At 41.9% G+C, this 24,934-nt stretch overlaps 1 protein-coding gene across 2 annotated transcripts in view; it reads left to right on the forward strand.

Moving 5' to 3' along the window:
* The window catches only part of TWSG1 (twisted gastrulation BMP signaling modulator 1), a 32,177-nt gene extending 17,868 nt beyond the window's left edge, over positions 1-14,309 (forward strand). For both annotated transcript variants that reach the window (XM_082852471.1, XM_082852472.1), the window contains 3 exons: positions 3,569-3,668; positions 11,986-12,252; positions 13,734-14,309. In XM_082852471.1, the coding sequence (XP_082708597.1) occupies positions 3,569-3,668; positions 11,986-12,252; positions 13,734-13,915 (549 nt within the window). In that variant the 3' untranslated portion in view covers positions 13,916-14,309. The remainder of the gene's footprint in view (positions 1-3,568; positions 3,669-11,985; positions 12,253-13,733) is intronic.
* The last annotated feature ends 10,625 nt before the right edge of the window (positions 14,310-24,934 follow it).

The following is a 24,934-nucleotide window of genomic DNA, read 5'->3' on the forward strand; positions in this document are numbered from 1 at the left end:
ATAAGGCAAGTTCAAGTACCTTTTAATAGTCTTGAGTTTTAACCTTCCATTAGTTAGCAGTCATCTGATGTTATCGTCCACCCTTTCATTCCAGTTTAAAACACCTCACAAAAACCTGACACTAAAGGTAGAATGAATGCTTTAAAGACTCAGATTTCTCTAATGTCCATTAAATCGACATTCATTTTAAAATTACTTAGCATAATATACAGTAATTCATTTAACAGGCTACCATTTGAAAGCTGTGATAGGAAAAAGGAGAGACTTATTCTTTGAATAAGTTTATTACTTTCCTAATATGTTTCTCCTGAGCTATGTAGATAATGTAAATTTACACAAGATAGTAAAGGAATATTTTCTATGGATAATGTAAATTAAAATTAAAAAAAAACTTTATTTCTTGTGACTAAGTTGCAACCTTTTTAAAACTTAAGAACAGGGCTTCCCTGGTGGCGCAGTGGTTGAGAGTCCGCCTGCCGATGCAGGGGACACGGGTTCGTGCCCTGGTCCGGGAAGATCCCACATGCTGTGGAGCGGCTGGGCCGGTGAGCCATGGCAGCTGAGCCTGCGCGTCCGGAGCCTGTGCTCCGCAACGGGAGAAGCCACAACAGTGAGAGGCCCGTATACCACAAAAAAAAAACAAAACAAAACTTAAGAACAGAAAGTATCAATACCGTTAACTCTGATGGTATTTTTTTAAAAATGTGTACTAAGAAAATGTTCTCTCACTCCAAAGACGACAGACAGGTTTTTATGGAGCAACAAGTCACAACATACAGCTTTGGCAGCTCTGTTTTTCTAAATTTCCAAGTAAGTTTGAGTTGGTGTGAATCAGGCATCACCAGTTTTATGATGAAGCATCTGTACTTCTCAGGAAGGCCGTGCCCTTTTAGTCCCTCTCTTTCCATCAGGCCTAGCAAGGTTACTCAAGGTATGCATTACATGCATGTGGCCCGAGTATAGAATTCCATGGTACTAAAATATTATAATTTACATATATTAGGTCACAGCTATATACTGACATCAAACTAATGAATTAGAGCATAGCACAAGTGTTTGTTTTTTTTTTTTGACCATGCCACACAGCTTGCAGGATTTTAGTTCCCTGACCAGTGATCAAACCTGGGCCCCCTGCAGTGGATTATGGCGTCTTAACCACTGGACCACCAGGGAATTCCCAGCAAGTGTTGATTCTTGAAAGTGCTGTGTAATTGTGTAATAGCTAGGGGACTTTTTGAGAAAAGGAATTAAATGTCAGTGTTGCTATATCTGATAAGGGGTTAATATCCAAAATATATAAAGAACTCATACAACTCAATAGCAAAAAAAAATAGAATCCAATTTAAAAATGGGCAAAGGACCTAAATAGACATTTTTTCAAAGAAGATATATGAATGGCTAACAGGTACATGAAAAAATGCTCAATATCGTTAATCATCAGGAAAGTGCAAATCAAAACTACAGTGTGCTATCACATCACACCTGTTGGAATGGCCATGATGGCCATCATTAAAAAGATAAGAGATAGCAAGTGTGGGTAGGGGTGTAGAGAGAAGGGAACCCTTGTGCACTGTTGATGGGAGTGTAAATTGGTGTAGCCACTGTGGAAGACATTTTGGAGGTTCCTCAAAAAATCAAAAATAGAACCATCACATGATCTGGCAATTCCACTTCTGGGGATATATTCAAAGGAAGCAAAAACCTAACTCCAAAAGGTATCTGCACCGCCATGATCATAGCAGCATTACTTACAATAGCCAAAATATGGAAACAACCTGAGTTTCCATTGGTGGATAAATGGATAAAGAAGTTGTGGTATATGTATATAATGGAATACTCTTCAGCCATAAAAAATGAGGAAATCCTACCATTTGCAACAACATGGATGGACCTTGAAGGAACTATGCTAAGTGAAATAAGAGCAAAAAATCCCCAACAAACTCATGGAAAAGGAAATCATACTTGTGGTTACCAGAAATGGGGTCATGGGGAGGGGGAATTGGAGGAAGGCGGTCAGCAGGTACAAACTTGCAGTTATAAGATAAGTACTAGGGCTGTAATGTACCACATGATGACTGCAGTTACTACTGCTATATGATGTATGGGAACGTTGTTAAGAGAGTAGATCCTAAGAGTTCTCATCACAAGGAGAAATACTTTTTCTTTTCTTTTTATTTTATCTATATGAGATGATGGATGTTAACTAAACCTATTGTAATCATTTCACAATAAATGTAAATCAGACCATCATGCTGTACACCTTAGACAGTGATGTATGTCAATTATTTCTCACTAAAACTGGAAAAATATCAGTTTGCAAAAAATTATGTCATATTAGAATGATTATCTCCAGTCGTCTAGAAACATAATAAGATGAATTTAATAGGGATAAATATTATGTGCATGTTTAACTTTTTAAAAAAATATATGTCATCAACCAGGGAAAGCCAACTGAGCCGTGTGGCCACGGAATTTCCCTTTAGGTTGGGTTTGTTTAGCAGTGACTCTCTGGTGGCCAGGGGAGGGGCAGAGGGAAGGCTAAAGGAATTACCTTGAAGCTTCATGTACAAAGCAAGCCATGTTAATTAGTTTTCGTGCAGTAACAGACCATCCCAAAGCTTCCTGACTTGAAACAATAACTGTTTATTTTGCTCTTGTTTCTGTGGGTCAGCAATTTGGCCTCTGTCAGCTGGGTGGGTTTTCTGGGCTCATTCTTGTGTCTGTTGTCAGCTGCTGAGTTGGTTGGAGGCTGGCCGAACTGGGATGGCTTCAAGATGGACGGACTTGTCCATGTGGCCCTCTCCCAGGCTTCACATGGCAGCTGGGCAAAGTTCTAAGAGAACAAGTGGAAACACTCCAGACCTCTTGAGGCCCAGACTCAGAACTGACACTAAACCACTTCCACCAAATTCTGTTGGTCAGAGCAAGTTTCATGATCACTTCCATTCAAGGGGTCTGGAAATAGACCCTGTCTCTTGATCAGAGGAGCTGCAAAGAGGGTGACATGGGGAGGGGAAGAATCACTGCCTTCTTTGTAAACAGACTGCCACGCCAAGCACACTGTTTCAATATATTGTAGATCAATGAAAATAGTTTTTAAAACATGCTTTTATTCACACTTTACATATTGAGAAACCACAACTCCCACTACAGGTCGGCTGGCCATGCATTTAGATTAATTTGGACAGTGAATCTAATAGCTGGAAAGTAAGTTTTGTTCTTATGCTGAATTATTTGTTGAGGTAGTATGGGGGGTAAAGTTATGGGTTATAAAGTAAAATGTTTTCATTTTGTTTCAAAATAAGATAAAAGGATCCAAAATGTGTTTTCTGAATGTGTCCAAAAGAAAATCTAAATCTACTTAGATCTAGTAGTACTTAAATGTAAATCTATCTACCTTGTAGATATTTATGTTCCTACAAATAGTTAATGATGTTGAATAAAAAAATTGTGCCAAGAGTAAATTACTATAAACGTAAATATTATGGAGTTTTTATGCTGCAGAAAATTAACAATTTTAAATATAGTTATTTGGAATTTAAAATTTGAACATCTGTCTCATTTCTAGGAGCTCTGCCAGTGCCGACCTGGAGAAGGAAATTGTTCCTGCTGTAAGGAGTGTATGCTGTGTCTTGGGACGCTTTGGGATGAGTGCTGTGACTGTGTTGGTAAGTTGACATACAGTAAAGTTTCTTAATATTTCACATCACAGAATCCTTTACTTTAACAGACTTTAAATAATATAAATGTATTTTTTGTGCCTAGACTAGGTTTTTTATAAGATACTGTAGGTGTATAGAACAATATATTATTGCATTTGCTTGTATTTAATAGTATTTACATATATATGTATTTTTATAGAAAAGGTCTGGGAGGAAATTAAAAGCTCTTATTCTTGGGAAGTAGGAGTGGAGGAACAAACAGGGTTTTTTTACTTTTTCATTTTTATACTGTTGATATATATGTTTTTAAAAGCCATGCAAATTAAATTAGATTAATTTATTTTTTTAATGAGAGGGGTCAGGGCGGGGGTGGTTTCGGGGGGAGTCGGGCTTGGCAGAGAGCAGAGTTGTTTGTTTGTTTGTTTTTCTTTTGTCTGCACATGTGGGATCTTAGTCCCCAACCAGGGGTTGAACCCGTGCCCCCTGCAGTGGAAGCGTGGAGTCTTAACCACTGGACTGCCAGGGAAATCCCCTGTTGATATTTTTTTATAAGAAGTATGTGGTATTGTCACAAGTAAAAATAGGTACTTAGCATAATAAAACTAGACTATCTTCATTTATATACGACTTCATTACAAAGATCCTTGAGAAACCAAAAGCTGTTTTAAGGGCTTTCTGAGGAACAGTCTCTAAGATGTATTACGTAAAAAAAAAAGCAAGGTGCAAGAGTATGTTTATAGAATGCTATCGTTTGCGTTTTGGAAAGAAAATTTACGTGGACAGACTGTTGCTGGGAGAAACACTCATCCTCTGTCTGACCAGTTAACTCTTTAACCCTTTAAAACTGCAGTTCAGCTGTCCCCTTTTCTCAGAATCCTTCCTCATTTGACTGAGATAGGATCCTCTGTGCTATAAAGAGAATCTGTTTCTCTTTTCTGATTTTCTCTTAAGAGTAACAGCCGTAGCTCATTCATCTTTGCTGTCCAGCATATTCCTCAAACCCTGTGGTTTTTAGATCTAGATCTCTACCCTCAGGCTTTGTTTTGGGTATGTGTGTGTTTGTTTTGTTTTTACTTTTCCAGATGTACACAAAAATAGAGAGCACAGTGAACTACTATGTACCTGCCCCCAGCATCAAGGCCATACCTGTTCCACCCATCATCTATGTGTCTATCCCTGCCTTTTTTGGTTGGATGACTATAAAGTAAATAAATAGTTTTACTACAACTCCAAACTACTTTAGTTATTCATCTCAAAATAAGGGTACATTTCCTTACATAACACAATGTCAGTACCACATGATTAACATGATTAACAATACTTCCTCAGCATCTAATACCCGGTCCTATTCGGATTGCCCTAGCTGCCTAAAGGTTGTTTATAGTTGTTTTAGTCAAAGGAAGATCCAACAGAGTCCACTTAGTATATTTAATTGTTAGATTTCTTTTATTGTTCCTCCTCCCCTCATCACCTTTTAAAATTCCATTGACTTGTTGTAGGAACTAGTGAGTTGTGATGGAAAACATGCCACTTTCTGGATTTGCCTGATTGCTTCCTGTGGTTATTTAACTTGTTACCCTGTCCTCTCTATCTCCTGTAGGTCTAAAGGCTGATCGGACTCAGGTTTAGTTTTGGGAGGTGGGGTGCAGTGTACTGTGTCCCCATTAATAATATCTTGTCGTCCCGCTTTCAGTGTTGCTAAAATTGGTGGGTGGGTTCAGATGGCGAAGGTTTGACGACTTCATAGTGAGTCCCCACCAGTCTTTCACCCAGTGGTTCCACCCATGGCTTTTTTATATATATTTGGCGTTTTAATCAGTTGTTGTCATTATTATTATTTTTTGCTCAAATTGTCCCATCTTTGGTTAGTAGGAGCCTCTTCAACTTGGCTCTTGAGTCTTTTTGACATGACTTCTGTCATCTTTGTTGGTTTCAGACAGGCTGTCCCGGGCTCATCTTATAAATATACATCATATACATCTTATACATTTATATCTGTTGTATAAAAGATTCACTTGTTACATAAAACATTAATGCGTCTTTGTTTTTTCTTTTTTTCTTAATTGAATGTTCTGGAATTTCTTCCACATTAATATCATTTTTTGGTAGCTACCTAAAGCCCTGTTGTCGGCAGTAACACTTTATATACTCATTCATCCCTAGGTGGACATGTAGTTGCTTCCAGTCTTGTACCATTACAAATAATAGTATGATGAATAACCTCGTATAGATAGTCAGTTCTGTTTAATATTGCTAGATGTTGTCAAATTCTCCTTCCAAAGGGGTTTATCGTTTGCATTCCCACCAATGAGGCACATCTCTTCATCTCCACCAGTATCACCCTAGACCAATTCTCCAGCAGATTTTGACTGGACTTGGAAACACTGTATTTTGATGGATTTTGAACTTCTTCCACTCTCCCTCAGAAACTCCTTTAAAACACGTTTTATTGGATTTTTCCATCTCTTATCCCTCCCTTTGCCTGTTATCTTTGTATCCTCAGTCACTTCCCCCTCATTTATTAATAGCTTCAGTACCTGAATCAACGTCTCACTTCCACCACTAGACCCACTTGCCCCTTTCGACGGTTCCAATGTGCGCATTGAAGATCCACCCTGGCCTTTTGTTCCTAGGCCTCCTTAGTGATGGTTTTTAAATCCACCCCACCGTCATTTACCCAACCCATAGGTTGGTGCTTAATTCCCCTCTTTCCTCACATCCAACATCCAGTTCAAACCAAACGATCCTCTGCTGCACTTTTAAAATATGACGTGTGAGAGGCACATTTTAAAGATGTAATAGGGGATTGATCAAACAAGATAGGGCAGAAGACCAAGAAAGAGGAAAACATGGGATGAAGGAAACAATAGCTTTAACCAGGAGTTAAGGATGGTTGTAGAATAACTGTTCTTTCATATGATGGTCAGTCAGGTGCAGCCGTAGAGGAGACACAGGAGAAGCTGAGGAAACAGCTTTCATCATGCTCCCAGGTCTCAGGGAGGGGTCACTGCATGCCACGCAGGGTCCCAGGGGAAGCGCCAGGTTTTGGTCAAGTGGGAAAGACAGGAGCAGAGGAAAGTGTTGGCAGTCTTCTTTTGGGGTTTCTGCAGGAAAGGCAGGGTGGGGCAGGGCAAGCAGTGTAGAAGTGGCTAGTCTGAATAATTTTGGTGGACCCTAAGCTGTAGGGGTGGTCCCTAGTTGTCTGGTACATGGCCCCAGGATGGTGAAGGCAGAGGAATATATTGCCTCCCGGGGTGTACTGGCCAGAGAGAGGAGGTCTGGCTCTGCATTGGTTAGTTTGCTGGATCCAAGAATTGCCTACCCCAGGAGGGGCAGGCTCTCTCCCACCAGAAAGGCTTTTTCTGTATTATACAGAAGATTTAAAGCATCAATGATACAGAGACCTAGGAGACAACTAGCCTGACCAAAGCAAGAAGTGAGGGTTCTGAGGGGCTTATCTCTGAGAAGGAACTGAGTTCCACAGGATATCAAGCATGTACTTGAGAAGCAGAATGATTTTTCAAGATATGCTGAAAGTTTATGTATGGTCCTCAAGAAAAGAAACTTCCAAGCATAGAAATTCCAAGAAAAAACAAAAGTTCAACAAGAAAATATTAGTCCATAAAGGAATTAAATATAGCAGTTCGTTTTCTATTATGAAAATTTTCACACATACACAGAAGTGGAGAGAATAGCATTATGATTCCTATATACCTGTCACCTACTTCAGCAGTTGTCAAGAATGTGCCACCTTTGTTTCATCTATCCTTTTTCATTCCTTTCTCTTTCTTTGTGTGAAAGTGTTTAAAAAGCAAGTAACATTGTGGTAACCTAAATGGGAGGAGAGTCCAAAAGGAAGGGGATATCCACATGTGTATGGCTGATTCATTTTGTTGTGCAATGGAGGCTAACACAACATTGTAAAGCAACCATACTCCAATAAAAATTAATTTAACAAAAAAAGCAAGTTAGGGGCTTCCCTGGTGGCGCAGTGGTTGGGAGTCCGCCTGCCGATGGAGGGGATGCGGGTTCGTGCCCCGGTCCGGGAAGATCCCACATGCCGCAGAGCGGCTGGGCCCGTGAGCCATGGCCGCTGAGCCTGCGCGTCCGGAGCCTGTGCTCCGCAACGGGAGAGGCCACAGCAGTGAGAGGCCCGCATACCACAAAAAAAAAAAAAAAAAAAAGCAAGTTAGAAACAGTAAATAATTTTTACTCCTGCATTTTTCAATATCAATCTCTAAAGTAAATACAGACACTTGCCTTTTTAATCATAATGCCTTATGACACCTAACAAAATTAACAATAATTTCTTTGTTTAATCTAAAATTCAGTTCATGATCACGTTTCTCCTGATTTCTCAAAAGTATGTGTATAATTAATTTGTTCAAGTGGATCCAGACAGGGTCCTTGTGTTATATCTGGTTGCTGCGTCTGAGTCCTCCTTAAATCCAGACTGGCCCCCTCTTTTTTTTCTCATGCCATTTGACATACTGAATAAATAGTATCAGTTTTCCTGTAGAATATCCCACATTCAGGATTTGACTGTTTGCTTCCTTGAGATACCATTTAACCGTATTTCCAGTAATTTGGAGCTAATTATGAAAGTTTGGTTAGATTCAGGTTTAATCATTTTTTGCCAAGAAGACCTCATAGGTAATGGTTTTCAATATTTTATGGAGTTCAAAGAAAAGTTCATTTCATCTTGAAATTAGAAATATTTTCCTTTGGTTGTGTGACATTGGACAAGGAAATTCTATCATAGTATCTGTTCTGCAGTCAGCAGTGTTCATGGGGTCATGTGAAGGTAGCTGCTGTTTGCTGGTTTTCAACGTTCAGGATCAGTGTTTAATAAGACAAGAAGATTTCATTATGCGTAGGCAACAGAATGTGTAATAGTTATAAAATTTGTCGATGTCACAGGAGAAGTTGGGTAGGGAACGTGGAAAGGGCAACAGTATCCTTATCTGCAAATGAGGGAATGAAGCAACGTGGAATAAAAGTGAGAAGTTTAAGTGTATTTAAGATTACAAAGGAAACAAATAATAGTATTAGAATAATATAATTATTAGAAATATGGACGAGAAATGGGGTTAGTATAAATGAACTTAATCTTCATTTTTCATGTAAGAAGATTAATAGGCAATGTCTATAGTTGTTTTTACTGCTAGTTATACATTAATCATTTTTACTTAAATTCTTGTAGCAGTAACCACCAGAGAAACTTAGAACAGACTTTAAAAGTAGCTGTGTATGGGGAGTGCAGTTTCGGGTGGGAGGAGGGGAAAGGAATGCTCTTTTCATTGTAAGCTCCTCTGGACTCTGTTGTTGCTGTCTAACCAGCACACTAAAAGAAAGGAATAACTCTTTTTCCCCTTAGTCTTAATTTCTACCCTTAAAATGTGGTTTCATTGAGTAAATTCTAACTTGACATATCCTTAGTTTTCAAATGTATGATGAAACAGGTCAGATTTATAAAAGAATTAAGCACAGATTTTAAAACCCCTTCGTATTTAGTTGTTGTAGACCAAGAACACAATAGTCATGAATTCTGGCTCACTGAAAGAAGTCGCATCGGGATTCTGGGCACTTAAAGGATTTGAGATGCTTGCCTTTTCAGTTGTTGCCATTTGTTTCCTGGTTTTTGGCCTCCCAGGCTGTCATGTGCAGAGCCAATTTCTTGAAAAATTTTAGTATAATTAGTATGTAAATTTTGGTAGTGAAACAATGCCACAAAGGAACAAACTTTCTCAAGAAAATGATAATGAAGAGAAGTGAGAGCTTCCAAAATAAACTTTATAGTCAACTAAACAAAAGCTCCCTAACAATGATAAGCTTCAGGGCAGTGGTGAGATGCTTCCCAGAAAGGTTTAAATTATGGGTGGTTAGTAACTCCAACCAGAAAGTGATCCATTTTACATTGTGAAAATGGACAACTAAAGAATTTCCACAAAATTGAAAAGGTTACTTTTACTGAGCAGGATAACTTCCACACTTCAATCGAAGAGCAGATTCCATGGTTCACCACCCTTGAAAGAATGCAGAACCTGAAGAGTGCTTTAGTGTGGAAATAGAAACAGAATCCGCTTGCCTAGGAGAACCTCTAGTGATGACTTCTGGACAAGAGCCCAATTAAAAAGAGAAGATAGATAAAAATTTTATAATGATACCATGGAAACATATTACCTAGCAACTGTTTACTTCAGGCTTCCTGGTTTTAATGCAGTGTATTGAGATTTAAATGAAAAATGCTTTTGGCCTAAGTTTGTTAAATGCACAAAACTCCAAAAAAGTTTGTTGTTGTTGTTTTTTTTTATGTAGTGGAATCCCAGGGTATGAGCACTGAAGTTTTTTCAAAGCCTCAGTAGATGTTGAGTTTAGCTCTTCTAACAGTTGGACTCGTTTCTTCGCCCTTTCCTCTCTAATTACTGGTTTTTATTCATTATAGAGTCTGGCAGAAGAATATATTATGTATGTTTGCATAAAATAAGTATTCTAAGTATTATTTGCTTTTCAGTGGCGCTTAAAGATTATTTCTAGAATGTGATTATTAGAGCACTGGACACAAAATCAGGCTGAATCATAATCTTGTCTCTAATCCTAGATTATATAACATTGGACAAATTATTTAACTTATCTGGGCCTTTTTCCTCTTTTATGAGTAAAGGAGTCCGATTTGACCATTGAATCTGTGATTCTGTCACACAATCTAAATCATAAAAGTTGAGGTATATTGAAAGATATTACAAATGGTATGCACAATCTGTTATCCTCAGCTCTTGCCTTGTTCCTTAAACGAACAAAATGTGGAACACACATGAGAGAGTTTTTCCTTTTCCCTAAATTTATAAAGTACAGGAATTTATAAATTTGGTATAACTTTTCAAACTTTTAATGTGAGGAAAAGGAAAAACTTCATATTAGACCTAGTAGTTGCTAAACAAAAATGAAACACAATTTAGCTTTTAAAAGTGAAATGTTCACAAAAGGAAATCCAGAGGGTTCTGTTTCAGTTATTATTGCTAGTAAACAACCTACCCCAAAACATAGTGGTTTAACACAGTAGTAATCGTTTAGTTAGCTCACAGAACTGCATTTTGGGCGAGGTTCTTTGGGGTCGCTCCTTTCTGCTCCACGCAGTGTCAACCGGGACAGCTCGAAGGCTGGGGCTCATTAAACATTTCCACAGCTCTCTCCTTTATAGAAAAACTCCTTGGAAAAGTTTTCTATAGTGACTAAATCTCTTCTGCTATTTTCTCTTTTAAAAATAATTTTTTTTAATAATTCATTTTGAAACAATTCAAATGTAGAGAAAATTTGCCAAAAGGGTAAAAAGACTCCCCAGTTATTAACATTTTATTGCATTTGCTCCGTTGCTTGGTACCTCTGGCTCTCGCCCTCTCCCTCCTCCCTGCCCAACACAGGCACACTCGCACACTCATGGACACACACTCCCATGAGACTCTTTTTTTGAAACTTTAGAATAAAAACAAGCTTTACACACAATGTCCCATCACTGCTAAACAACCTTGATCTGGGCACATTGGTGTCTGCCAGATTTTTCCATATTAAAGTCACCATTAACCCCTTTGTAATTGATTAGTATTTTGTAGAGTTTTCCAAGAGTACATCAGTATGCTCCTCATCCAACCTCTACCCGCCAGCCTTAGCATCCATTGACAACTCCCATCTGATCAAACACCTCTATGACGATTGCCAAATGGTGCTTTACTCTTTCCTTCATTTCGTCTACATTTATCCTTTGGCACTCTGCTAAAAGGAAGAGCTTTCCCTTCTCTTCCATTTTTTTATTCTTTTATTTATAATATAAGGACTCATCAATCCCTATTTTATTCATAGGGTGGTAATCCATTACTATCACTATTTATTTTAATGTTAAAATTGTCAGTTTGGCCAGTGGGAGCCCCTTCAGGTTGCCTCCTGTGTTGTTTTGACGTGTTCCATCATTCATTGATCACTTCCTTACTTTCTGGCACAGAAAGGTGTTCCAGGGTCATTTCGGATGTTCCCTAACCCAGCCCTGGAGTCAGTCTTTCCCCCAAGGAGCTCTGTTCCTCTTAGCCAAGGATAGGTATTTAGAAAACAAGATCTGGGCACTTGGTGTGCTCAGTGCTACTAGGGTGTCATCGCCTCTAGGCCCTCTCAGCAAAAAACCTAGGAAGGTATCTATGTACAGTGTTAGAAGGCACCTGATTTTAATATGTTGGAGCTTGGATTGCAAGGCAGTACCTAAGAATATCTCATGACAGTCAGTGAGAAAAAGAAATTTTATTCTCTTTGCCTTCCTCGCCACCCCCCCCCCCAGGTATGTGTAATCCTCGAAACTACAGTGACACGCCTCCAACTTCAAAGAGCACAGTGGAGGAGCTTCATGAACCCATCCCTTCTCTCTTCCGGGCACTCACAGAAGGAGACACTCAGTTGAACTGGAACATTGTTTCCTTCCCTGTTGCAGAAGAACTCTCACATCATGAGAATCTTGTTTCATTTTTAGAAACTGTGAACCAGCCACACCACCAAAATGTGTCTGTTCCCAGCAATAATGTTCATGCACCTTATTCCAGTGACAAAGGTAACTGCCAAAGTTGGCTTTTTCTCTCTTGCCCCCCTCACTTTCTCTGTGGTCTGTGAAGCCTATATTAACACTTTCTTTTAGAGTAGCTTTTTGGTTTTGAGTGTGTATGGTCATAAGTAAGTTCTGGACTTTAATAACCCCAATCCCTGAGTAAACAAGGAGGAGTTGTTCTCACAACTCCTTCAGACTTCTGGTGATAGAAGTTCTGTTGGAAAATAGATAACCAGGTTCTAATTTTGATATTTATTTGCATTATGCTTTCATTGTTCTTTTCATGAGATAGCAACAAGGCTGCTTACCTTATGCAGAGTTGTTCATCGTCAGGTAACATCCAGAGTGTCCTAGGAGGTAAGGTTTCTATAATAGCATGAGTGCCACGAATGCTGCCAGGTCATCAGCTGAATTTGTTAATGAGCAAGTTGCTATTACATTCACCTCATTTCCAAGTGTAGCCTTACCCCAGGCAGTGCTCTGCAAATGAGTGCTGTTGGTCAGAAGGGACACTGAATGAGAGAGTGACGTGTGCAACTTGGAGAAGCATGTTAAGGAACATTTATTAGTGAACGCAGGTCATACCTTAACTTTGGAATGTAAAAGGCATGTAATTTTCATAATGTCTGTGATGTTTTCAAATTAAAGGCTCCACACAATTTCACTGTGGAAGAATAAGACAATTATGAATATTGCAGTTATTTCTTAAAATATGAGATGAGTTATATATAAACAGTATAATTTGTGCTCTTTTATTTGGCTTTTTTGTTGTGCCCTCCATTACAACCCTGTCTATAAAGTCGTATGAACTTTGGCCATCAGTAGTAAAAGCAAAACAGCTTTTGTTGATAAAGAATAAGAATCCTTATTTCCTCTCAGGTTAAAGTACTTTATAAGACAAATTATAAATCTTGGGAAACATCAGAAATGTACCGAAATGTGTTTGCTACCACTTTCCCATTATTAAAATGTAAATAATAAACATGCTAGATATTAAATAATTCATATATTTTTCTCAAAGGTTATTCAAATTCATGATCTAATAAGCAGGAAGCTAATTCCTGGAAACACCACCCAGGATAATTTCTAATAGCTAATGCTGAATTGTGCCACATTGCTAATCACACTGCATCATTTGAATTATTTTATTGTAAATTCTCAGTATAAATTTAGAACAGTGTTTTTCAAACTTGTTTTAGCTGGAGAATTCTCTCCTTATGGAAATCTTATCAGAAATGCCCAGATCCAAGTCTGACATCTGAGGAAGTGGTGAAGGAAACCCTTTGTGGCCGAGCTGGAGTGGGAAACTCCCTTCTCAATGTGATTAACAGATGTGATCTTTTTTCCCCACACCTCACCTGTTGTCCTGGGCAGACTAGCAGCAAGAGAGCTAAGATAAATAACTGTTAATAATATTCAGCTAAGTGTTAAAGCCTTTCCTGCTTTTCCTATTTATCGTGCTAAAATCTTAATCTTTTATTTTTCAGAACACATGTGTACTGTGGTTTATTTTGATGACTGCATGTCCATACATCAGTGTAAAATATCCTGCGAGTCCATGGGGGCATCCAAATATCGCTGGTTCCATAACGCCTGCTGTGAGTGCATTGGTCCAGAGTGTATCGACTATGGTAGTAAAACTGTCAAATGTATGAACTGCATGTTTTAGAGAAGGAAATGGTATGCACACCAAAGCAACTTAGTCAAGGGTATGAAAAGCTATTCAGTGATGTTACTGGTTGCACCCGAATGCCAGCAGGTTGGGAAGATGTGAAGAGTTTGGATTGAGTTACTTCTAAAGTATGACAAATCCGGGATTGTGTTAAATTATGTTTATAACTGCTCTTATTGATCTTACTGCCCGCTGGTAGTGATAAACCCTTTCTTCTAAACACATGTACAGCTTTGATCATGTGAGAAGCAAGTGCATAGAGAACACCTTGAGAGAGGAGAGGTTTCTAACACAAAGACTGGTGTTATTTTCTTGTCACATTCCAGAAGCCTTTTGTGTCGAAGGTTTACAGCATGTTAACATAGGTTATGATTTCTTCATTGTACTACTCCTAGGACACTGGGTTTTTAGAGTTGTTTGCCATTTTTCACTGTGCCTGGTATTATTTACCTGTTCTATAAGTAGGGTAGATATCCAAATATACCACCCTGTGTTCTCACCAAAAAATCACCATAAAAAGCTTAATTTCAGACCTCTTTATGTTGGTTTTAGAAGGTAAATGCTTACTGTATTTTACAATTTAAAACACTTCCATAGCCGAATCCACCCTACGCTACACATACCGACAAAGCTGTAGGGAAAGTTTCTCCTCCTCCTCCATCCCCGGCCCAAAGTACTGCTGTAGGTAGTGATGAAGCATCTTTACCAAGAATTGCAGGGCACACCTATGAGGCTCTGTGAAATACACTGCTAGGGTATATAAGAAGGGAGAGCTTTCCTCTGACTTAACGTACCAGCTTAAATAGCTCCAGGAAAGGGAAACCACTGCCAACCGGACTCCAGGGAAATTTTATGGAAAGGCAGGGCTGTGGCTAGCTGGACAGTGGGGATGAGGCTGCTCAGGCTTCACGCCACGTTCTCCAGTGGCCGGGTGGTTGGAGGGGATAAAGCAGAGAGTTCCAGGAATGAACGGGGAGGGTTGAAAATGCCCGGTATTCTAGTGGAAGCAAACTTAAAACTACTTACATTCATTACGTTGTTATTTTGTAATCTTTCCTTTAGGTTTGTATATAGATTAGGTGTTCTTGTTAAACAAGGGTTATCACACAGGAGGAGGTTAAGACTGTGAACTGCCGCCCACCCCCGCAAAATTCCCTGTTCAAGATGACATTAACTCTAAACACACTTCAGAACATTTGGGCAGCTTTTTATATAATGTTTCAATGAAGATAAGTTTAAATAGTATGTGCCCTTCGTGGTAATAAAATCTCCATCTTCAAGCATGAACCTGAAACGTACATATTTATATTCAGAGACTCTTAGCTTTACAGAATTACTAATTTCTCAAATAGTATGTATTTGAACTCTAAGTAACTTTTAGGAATACCTCTTTGTATATCTAAATACTGTAGTATATAAAAATGAATAATGCTCTTTGTATTCATTATCTGGACAATGGTTAGTTACAAGATCATATGTAATATTATGATTATCATAAAATGTAAAGACTTGACACCTTTTCTGCTCTTTCAGATAACTCTAATGAACGCTCAAGGTACTTTAGCATTTTAAAAAGTTGAAATTTAGCTCATGGATGTATTTTTTGGATGGGAAAACATTGGGATGTCCTTTTCTTTTACCTAGAATGACTTTTTTTACGAGTGCCTTGAAAACAAACATTAGCTCCCTTTCTTCATTAATACCTATAAAACTGAAGGTTTTCTTGAACTTACGAAATAATTTTAAGAAGTCTGCAGCCAGCTGCTTCATTTCAACTTTGCTGTTTTTCAGACTCATTTATACTTAGGAATAGAGGAATGCTTTTGTGTTTATTGACAACATACTTAATGTTTCCATAAATATGTCAACAAACTTTTTTAAACTGCATTTATCTTCCTTTTTAGGTATTCATTACTAAATTTTAAAATGTAGTATCTCTTGTTGGGAGAATAATTTCTTGAACCATGTTATGTTTTAACTGATTTTTCTTTCCTCTATTTCTCCAAATAGAAATTATCCCTAAATATAATGGTAAGTTGCATATTCAAATTTTACTTAATTTTTTGTCTTATGAAGGGGTTAAAAGAAAGTGTTCGCCTAAACGATTCCATTTCCAGTTCTATAATGTACTTCAGGTTTTGAATAACAATATTTTTACAAATTAAAAGTATAACATTTGGGAAACTGATAGCCCCACTAAAATTTAGACCTTCTATTACCATTCCAAGCACAATTCACTTCTATACTGAAGCTCTGATTTAAAAAAAAAAAAAAAATTAATCAAAAGTTAGGTTACCTTTCTTAAAACTGGATCCAAAACATTAAATCTTAAGTCTGTAGGTATTATAAAAGCCATATACAAAAGGTTCTTTCCTCTAGTAAGACATGTCCTTGCTTGTTGGTTTTCCTGTCTCCCCCATAACATCTAATTATTACTGAAACTGTACTCATAACAGTGGCACCAAATCAAATGATAATTCAAATGCAATGTCTTTGTTTACAGAGATGCTATAAAAGAGAGGCCTTCATTTAGAAATATGATTTCTAAAGTTTCAGAAAACAAAATTGATAAAATGTTAGAATATTTGAATAACTATTTATAAATCAGAATAACATCAAAACGGAGAAAAGGAACTAAGACTTCTGAAAAATGAGGTAAATATAAATAAGCCACATATTTAAAGTTTGTTTTTAATAAAATCTTCCTTGAAGATTTTTTAATCTATTCTGCATTCCCAAGACTTTATGTTTATTGTATTTTACATGATCTACAATATATAAAATTATGTATTTTTTTCTTTGGTTGTTCCTATAAACAAAAAAGTATTTTAATAAAAAATTAGAATGAGTGTGCCATGTTTTTGTTAACTTCAGCATAACAAACCAAAATAAGTTTGCCGTTTCTGTCTAGTGAGGTTATTGTTCAAGGGATCAGCCCAGGCATGCCTCCTCTCTGGACGTCCCTACAGAGTCTGCTGAAACAAAGGATCTTTCACAGTTTGCTCTCTGTTTTTTCATGGGCTTTATTCCAATATGGGGAAACCTTTGAAATGAAATACGTACCTTCTCCTTGCTTGCTCTGTGGGCCTTGTGATGCCAGCCAGCCTCACGAGAACTTCCTGGTGGTGGAAGGAGTCACTGAGAGAACAAGGTGGGAAGAGACTCCTGGCCATTCCGCACTGACTCTCAAAGGGCAGTGTTACTGGAATTGAAAGCCCTCAGCTGTACACTCGTGAAATCAGTGTTATTTCACAGAATGTTTTGACAGCCTAGTGGAGGGGGAACCTGGAGAGGGGAAAATTCAAGAGGACAGGTTCCCCGCCTGAGTGACTTCAGGGATGATGGACCTGAGGGGTAGATTAGTTTCAAGAACGATAGTTCATTTGATTCGGAAAGATGTTCTTTCCGAATGGCGGGCAGTCATGTGGAGCTGAGGGGAGAGAGGGTCAGAGTTGGGGGTGGAGGGTGTCTCTGAGCTTGAGGAGTGAGCAGGGGCCAGACCATGGGCAGGCTGGTGCCCATGCCCGTCAGCTCCACCCCCGGCGTTTTAGTCCATGGAGCCGGTGGGCACGCCTGCAGCCTGTGGTTTAGGAGTTACGGCTTTGAGCCCTTAGAGATTTTTCCTAACCAACAGAAAATAAATTCATTTTACATCTTTTTATTTTGAAGTCTGTGCTGGAAGGATGGAGGCAGCAACAGCTGCAAGGTCTGGCTTGTGAGATGAGAACCCTCAGTGCAGAAGCAAAGACAGAAGAGACCTCTGCCCTCCCCCGGGCGTGCTGTGACTCGCAGAAGGAAGCTGGGAAAATGCAGAAATGCCCTCATTTGACTGAAGGTAGCACGAAAGTTAGACACAGTCACCACTGCAGTATTTTTACAGCAGAAAGGATTATATTTCCTGCCCTCTCCGCTTACTGCTTCACACTGAAGTCGGGGTGGTCCTGTCCCGGGCGGATAGCAAGGCCTCTGTGCTCCTTTGCCCCAGAGGGTTGAGTTGCCCGGTAGGAGGTAGGCACATAGACAACCTGCTTTTGTTTTCCAGAAGCCTTACCTGCTCCCAGGGATTCTGCTGGGGGAAGGGGAGAGAGTGAGCACCTTGGCAGCCTGAGAGTGAAGAGAGGGCCTCGGAAGAGGCCTGGACCTCCCTGGCCGCGGGGCTGTGCCAGCCTCCACTCTCCCTGGACGAGGCTGGAGCCCTGGGCGGGCCCGCAGCTCACACAGGGGGCCGGGCTCCTGAGCCTGCAGGTGCCTCTTTCTCGAGGTTTCAGCTTAGGGATGTGAGCAGCCCAGCCCTGGTTGTCCAGGGCACCCACACGGGCCCCTAGGGCTCTGTGAGATGCAGGACAGGTGACCGCCTCTCAGGCAAACGTTGGATGCTCTGGGGCTCAGAGTCAGACTTTGATTTAAAGAAGTAAGGAGATGTGACACGTGGTGCCCCGGGTTTATGGCCTCTCAGCCGCAGCCCTGGCAGCCTCGCTGCTCACACTACCTTCTCTCCTTCCTCCAACCGCCCACCCCCACCGCTGGCCCTGCCCCCTCAGCAGCACAACAGGTTCACTCCACCCTTGGGTTTTGCAGGAGCTGTTTCCTCTGCTGCACCAGCTCTTTGTGCAGATTTCGGTTCCTTGTTCTGACTCAGGTCTCAGCTCAGATACCATCTCCACCACCATTTCTAAAGCAGCAGCCCCTGCCTGTGACCCCCACCCTGTTCCAGTTTTTTAATAGGCGGTGACCCCCCAAAGTGTCTACCAGCCTCTTGTTAATCATCTCTTCTCCTCAACTAGCGTTGGAAGCCCATGAGGGAGGGGCCTTATTTCTCTGTTCATTGCCGCCCTAAACACAGTTCCCTGCACCCTGGAGGGCAGCACAGACTGTGTTATGCATGAATGAACTCAGCAGATCCTATCAGATTCCGGCTTGAAACGGTGGCTCCCCGTTGGACTCAGATAAAGGCCCAACTCCTCAGCAGGCTCTCAGGCCCGCAGTCTGGTCCTGCTCACCCCACCAGGCCCGCCTCAGGCCTCCTCATCTCACCCTGAAACAACAGAAAATCTGCACGCTAAAACATTTAAGTACCTGCAATTTTTCATTCGAGGTCAGGCAGTTAATATTCTGTACTTGCCTGACATGGGAAAAGTTCTTACTAATGTAATTTAGTAAATCAGTCAAGAAATAGTCCTTTAGCCAAAGTATGAAAAGAACTTTTCTGAAAGCCGATTTGACTCTCAAGCACGTGATATGTTTTCTGAGGATAAAAAGATGTGCTTTGAGTTTTAATAAAGGGCATTATAAACATTCATCAACAAGGACTTATTCCTCAATTGCTGTATGTTGTACTGTCTGTTATTTTAAGCTTATTCATAATTCACAAAAGGGTAATGCAGTAATAATTTGTTATAATTTTTAATTTCCTGTATCCAGATAGATAGTAGGTGCTAAATGTGGGCAGCCAAAAAATTTAAGAACTTTGTTAGATCCAATACTTTGGCTTCAGGGAACTCAGGAAAACAGGTTATTTATTTTTACGTCCTCGGTGTCAAGTACAAGCACCTATGTTGAATGTTCCTTCTGAGTCTGATCTTGTATTCCCTGCCTTTGGACAAAGTTCAGGATCATGTTCTATATTTCTCTTAACGATTTTGGGTTTGCCTCTTGTTTAAGTGGCCTTTCCCCCTGGATTGTATCTGGAGATCTTCTTCCAGATACTGCTAGTAGATTCTTCAGGTTTGGGGTGTTTTTAAGAAAATAAATTGGAGTATTGGTAATTAAACTTTTGAAACTCATGCCTATGGGTATTTGGGGAATAAAGCACGTACTGGTAGAATTGATGGCTGAGCTGGTCTGGGGCACAGACCCTCGCTGACAGGAAGCAGCAGCGTTTCTGAGTGTTTGCGCCAAGGACTTTGTTCTGAGGGCCCCTCAGCGTGTGTATGAGTCGGACGGTCAAGGACATCGGCGGTCAGTAAGGCAGCGGTGATACCACAGGTGGTTGTAGTAGCCAAAGATTTTGCCAGAGGAGCGTTCCAATGCGTTTAATTCCAGCGGTTGAACTTTTTACGTCTGGTTCACTCGTGGTGGCCCATTTCCACCTACGTTTTGTCCTTTTGGAGGAAAAGCCTGTGTGCATTCCCAGGAGACCTGGGTTGTTGGGGAGATTTTCGTTTGCTTCTGCAGCTGCTCCAGGGGGCTACCAACCGAGAAACCCTAGAACTATGTATGATATTCTACAGTGTGCTTAAAACAGTAAAAGTTTATGTTCACATTTGCTTGTAGACAAATACAATATCTGGAGGGATTCACAGGAAGGTGAAAACCTTGGCTGCCTCTGGGCGGGCAAACGAGAGGCTGAAGGACAGCGTGGGAAGGAGACCGTGTCATCACCTGAACTGTGAGCCATGAGCATGAGTTTACCTTTTCAAAAAATACATAACTGAAACTTCAGTTTCAAAAAAGACACGAACAGAAGTATTTTTCCTTAAAAAGTCAATTTTGTAGCACCCCAAATTTTGTAGTCACCCACCTCTCAGTGACTAGCTACCCAGTCTCTGGTAAACATGCTAACTAACATATGACGGAGACAAAATTGTGTGCCACGGGGAGTCTTGATAGTAACTGAAAACCCCCAAACTGTTGATCTAGTCACATTTTTTGACGGACGGACAATGACATATATTCAGTTCTCAAATTCTAATAAATTTCTTCCAAACAGGATCTAAGATTTGAGCGATAAGATTTTAGGACAGATAGTCCTGCAGTCTGTGTCTTTTCCTACCTGGGATTTACTTCTTTGTCCTTATAAAGGACTTGAAGAGTGTAAAGTGAGGCCACAGTATTCATTTAAACAGCCATGTCTCAACTTCCTTAAACTAATCAGAACCAACAAAAGCATCAGCAAGAAACTCCAAACCTCGACTTTAAAATCCCATGAGAATGCTCTTGAAGAAGAATGTATTTGTGATTGAGTAAAGCACACTGACCTAGGACTGGCCTCCGCTGCCACGTTTACCGTCTGTGAAACTACTGCCTTCGGGGCTTTTCTCCATTCCCTGTTCCTCCTGCCCTGATGGTGGGGCCTCCATGACATTCTTGAGTTGGAATGTCTTTGCTCGTGCCAGTTTATAAAGAGTTCAGTACACTTGGCAGGACCCGGTGACCCGGGGGAGGCGGAAGCACCAGAGTATGATCGTTCTAAGGTAATTGTTAATTTATTAAAGCAAACCGTGCCTCTCAGAGTGTCTACAGCCCTCCTTTTGTGAGTTGTCTGAGTCGACCTACCCGATTTCCTCCCAGGGACCTTCTGACACTAGTGCAGACCTCGGAACATAGAGCTCGTTCCAGAAGGCCCTGGGGCACAGACTCTCAAGGGATTCCTGGGCCCTGGCAGGAGGCCAGGCAGGCTCCTGCTCCAGGCTCCAGAAATGGATCAGACCGCTTGAAGGAACACATTCTCTTATTGATCAGGAATCTTGAATGAAGTTGAAGAGGTGCAGGTGTTCGGCAACTCTGGAGACGAAATTCAAACTGCAGAGCCCCTGCCTTCCCCTCCGCTGCCCAGGGATGTGGGCTGCTGGGGGCCCCGTCCGCCATGCAGGTCACCTACAGCCCTGTCTTTGTGCCCAAGGCTCTCCCATTCTTTTTCTCTCTTTGATTTCTAGATGAAAAGAAAAACAAACATCCACTGAAAATAGGGCAAAGGAGAAAACTATTATGCATTTACTGCTTGATTTTCCTGATGATAATGGATTCGCAAAATGGATGGAAAAAAAACCCATGATTCGACCATTTCTCAAATTCATATATTTCTCTTGCGAAATGGGTGCACTGAGCAGACAGGCCTGGCATTCAGGGCTGGGGCTCTTCTGGATGCTTTCAAGGCCAAGCTAAATGCAGAGCAAGGCAGCGGCAGGAAGCTGGCCTCACAGCACGCTCTGCTGGCCTCTCTGGTGCGTGAGGGGGCATCTACCTGCCAGGTCCGGAGCCTGCGGGTGATGACTGCCCTCCGGGGGTGGTGCCACGGCACCATGTGGAGTTGCACCCCCCCCATCATCCATGTTATAGTTAGGTTAACGTGTGTGCATTATCTGAGCACACCTGGAATTGCCCCACCGGTCACAGCGCTCAGAGGCCAAGTCACAGTAACCTCGGGACCTGGGTCCCTTGCTGGCTGGACCAGGGAGCACGGGTGTCCCAAAGCAGCCTGCTTCCCAGCAGCCGGTCTGATGGTGAGGTGGACCTCATGATGTGGACCTCGGCTCTTCTCTCCCAGGTGTGGGGACCAGGAGCTGCTCAAAGAACGGTGGCTCGCGGTGGGGCCTGACCGACAGAATGACGTCAGGAGGACCAGCATGGCCCGATGGGTCCTGTGCACGCTGGAATTGTGAAGGGACAGAAAAGGGTGTCTCAGGCTGGCCAGTCCGAAGGCATAGCAAAGCCTCCATGGCACAGGCTCTGGGCCTGCCTGAATCCAGAATGATCTCAGCCCCATGTTTTTGGCTTTTCCTGTATCCTTGTGTGGGTGTTTCCTTGCAACGAACCAATTTTCTTGAGAAATTTCAGTGAGTCTCTGTTCTTTACAGCCCCAAATCCCAAGTAATCCAGTGTTCTCCTAGTATTTTTTCTCTACCCAGATGTACCTGTGTACTTTTTCTTACAAAACCGGATCAGTGAAATGCTGTCTCTTTAAACTTGACAATATATTGTGAGAATTCTCATAAATATCACTAAAACTTCGTAGAATTTCCTCACCAGGTACCCAGACTTCTGAATAGCTGTCATCACACAGCGAAGTCCGGTCTGCTGCCCTCCTACTGGAAAGCGTCTGCCACAGAAACCCAGCACCCAGTTGGGTGAAGTTGGTCCCCCCGAGCCCATCCAGCCCCGGTCCTGGCCACGCCTGGCCCGCCTTCCCCGGGCCTCCGAGACTTCTAGCAACAGTTCTCACTGTCTCTGGCCAAAACCAATTTTTCAAGAGCAGAAACATATTGGAACTGTCAAAAGAACATGAAATGAAAAAAAAAAAAAAAAAGAACATGAAATGAGCCACAGAAAAGCATGAAGCATAACTTAAACAGTTCTACTTGTTCTGTGACATTTTAAAAAGAGCAAATCTGTCATCAAGGTAAAAAACTGAAACGGAAGCCGAGCACTTTGGTATCAAGTGCTTCACATGGTGAAGATGGCCCTAAAGCCAAACCATCTCAGTGGGCTGTCAAGTGACATGGGTCTTTCAAACAACAGGCGGTCACCCTCTGCCCATGCCTCTCCTGCCCCAGGGCCTTTGAACATCTGCTTCTGTAGCACCTTGGGTGGCAGCTGCACCTCCCAGGTGCCTTGGTGTCCCTGAAGCCTGGGACCCAAGGACCCTAATGCAGGGCGCCCCAGGGCCCCCTCAGACTCCGCCTGGCGGCCCTGTCTGTCCCTCGAGCCCTCGGCACAAGCTGTGTGGTGGCCTCTTCCCTGGCCACCATTGACCTGGGCTGAGCTCCGTCCTGATCCCTGCACTTGTGGGTTGCGGCCAGCATCGCTAAATGCCAAGATGCTGTCACCACCAGCACACTAAATGCCAAGATACCGTCACCACTGGCACTCGTGCTCATCCGTGTTTGTTCCTGACCCTTGTCCCTCTGGGATCTCTCTAGGGTCATCCAGAAGATTGGAGAAAACAAAGAAACCTCAAGGCTGTCGTGCTGGCTTTGTCCTCGGCTGTGTGTCTTAGGGACACGGCAGGAGAAAAAGAAAAGTTGCTCGCTCCCCACTGTCTGCATCTGCGCAGCATCCTGGTGCTCACACGGGTCACACAACTGTCAAAACTCATCCCAAAAAAACAACAACAAAAAACAAACCAAAAAAAACTCAGCCTGCTGAACACTGAACGCCTGTGCATGTGGCTGTGTTCATTATATCTTAAATTTTTTCAGTAAAAAAGGGAAACCAGAGAGTAGCGCCACATAATACCCTGCCTAATAATGTTAGGAGAGGAGGCAAATAAATCAGCCTTTCCCCTGGGCTCCCTGAGTCAGCCGTTGGGCCCTGTGTCCCACCCCGCCTCTCCCATCTCTCACTTGGCTGACGTGCAGCCCGCCGGCTGCTCCTTCCGCCTCTGCTCCTCACACCTTCAACCCATCCTCCTCATGGCGCACCCCAGGACCTTTTTAAAATGGAAATATTTCCAGACTTCTCCTGGCTTAAAATCCACAGTCACGTCTCGTCTGCTCCCTAGAGGATAACATCCAAGCTCCTAACGGTGTACCACCCACCTCCGTGAGTGGCCCTTGCCCACCTTGCTAGCCTCTGCTCTCACCCCTGCCTGGCTCCCATTTTGTGCTCCAGAAACTAAACTGCTTCCAATTCCCCACATGCCCTGCTTGCCTCCTGCCGGAAATGCCCTTTCCAAAACCACCAAATTAGAATTGGTGCCAGGAGAAACACACACTGTGCTTATGGGCTTCCAAAACAGCGGACCGGTTTTATGTTTTCACCTTAAATCAGGAGAGGTACCCAGTTTCACCTTGTGAGCCAGATGTGATGTGAAGATGGTGCCCCAGGCGGGGGTCTCAGGCCGTCGTTTAAGCCCCAGCTTTGCCCTTGACCGAATGCACGTGCTGCCCGGGTCACTGAGCAGGTCTGAATCTCATTCCCTTTTATGTAAAACCAGGGTTACAAGCACCCGCTGTAAAGGAGGAGGAACCCATGAACTGTTGGATGCAGCGAACTCTATAAACTTTTCAGAGACGCACAAATGGCAGCTTAAGGCGAACTGCCTGCCGTGAGCACGGGGCAGGAGCAGAGCCCACAGTGGGGCCTTAGTGACGTTTTGTCAGATGGGTTCTGTTCGAGAATCCTGGGAAGAATTGTCTATGGCTGGCTCTGGCACGTGAAACACTCTACTGGCTGCTCCATCAAATGCCGTAAGGATTCCTTCTCCAAGGGCATATTTCAGAACCTGGAGTGTCTGTCCCCAATTATGGGTCATGGTAATGCCCATCACACAGACACAGTGTGCTCCAGCATAGACAG

Source organism: Leucopleurus acutus, assembly GCF_964270905.1.
Source record: "Leucopleurus acutus genome assembly, chromosome: 13".
Taxonomy (NCBI): Eukaryota; Metazoa; Chordata; class Mammalia; order Artiodactyla; family Delphinidae; genus Leucopleurus; species Leucopleurus acutus.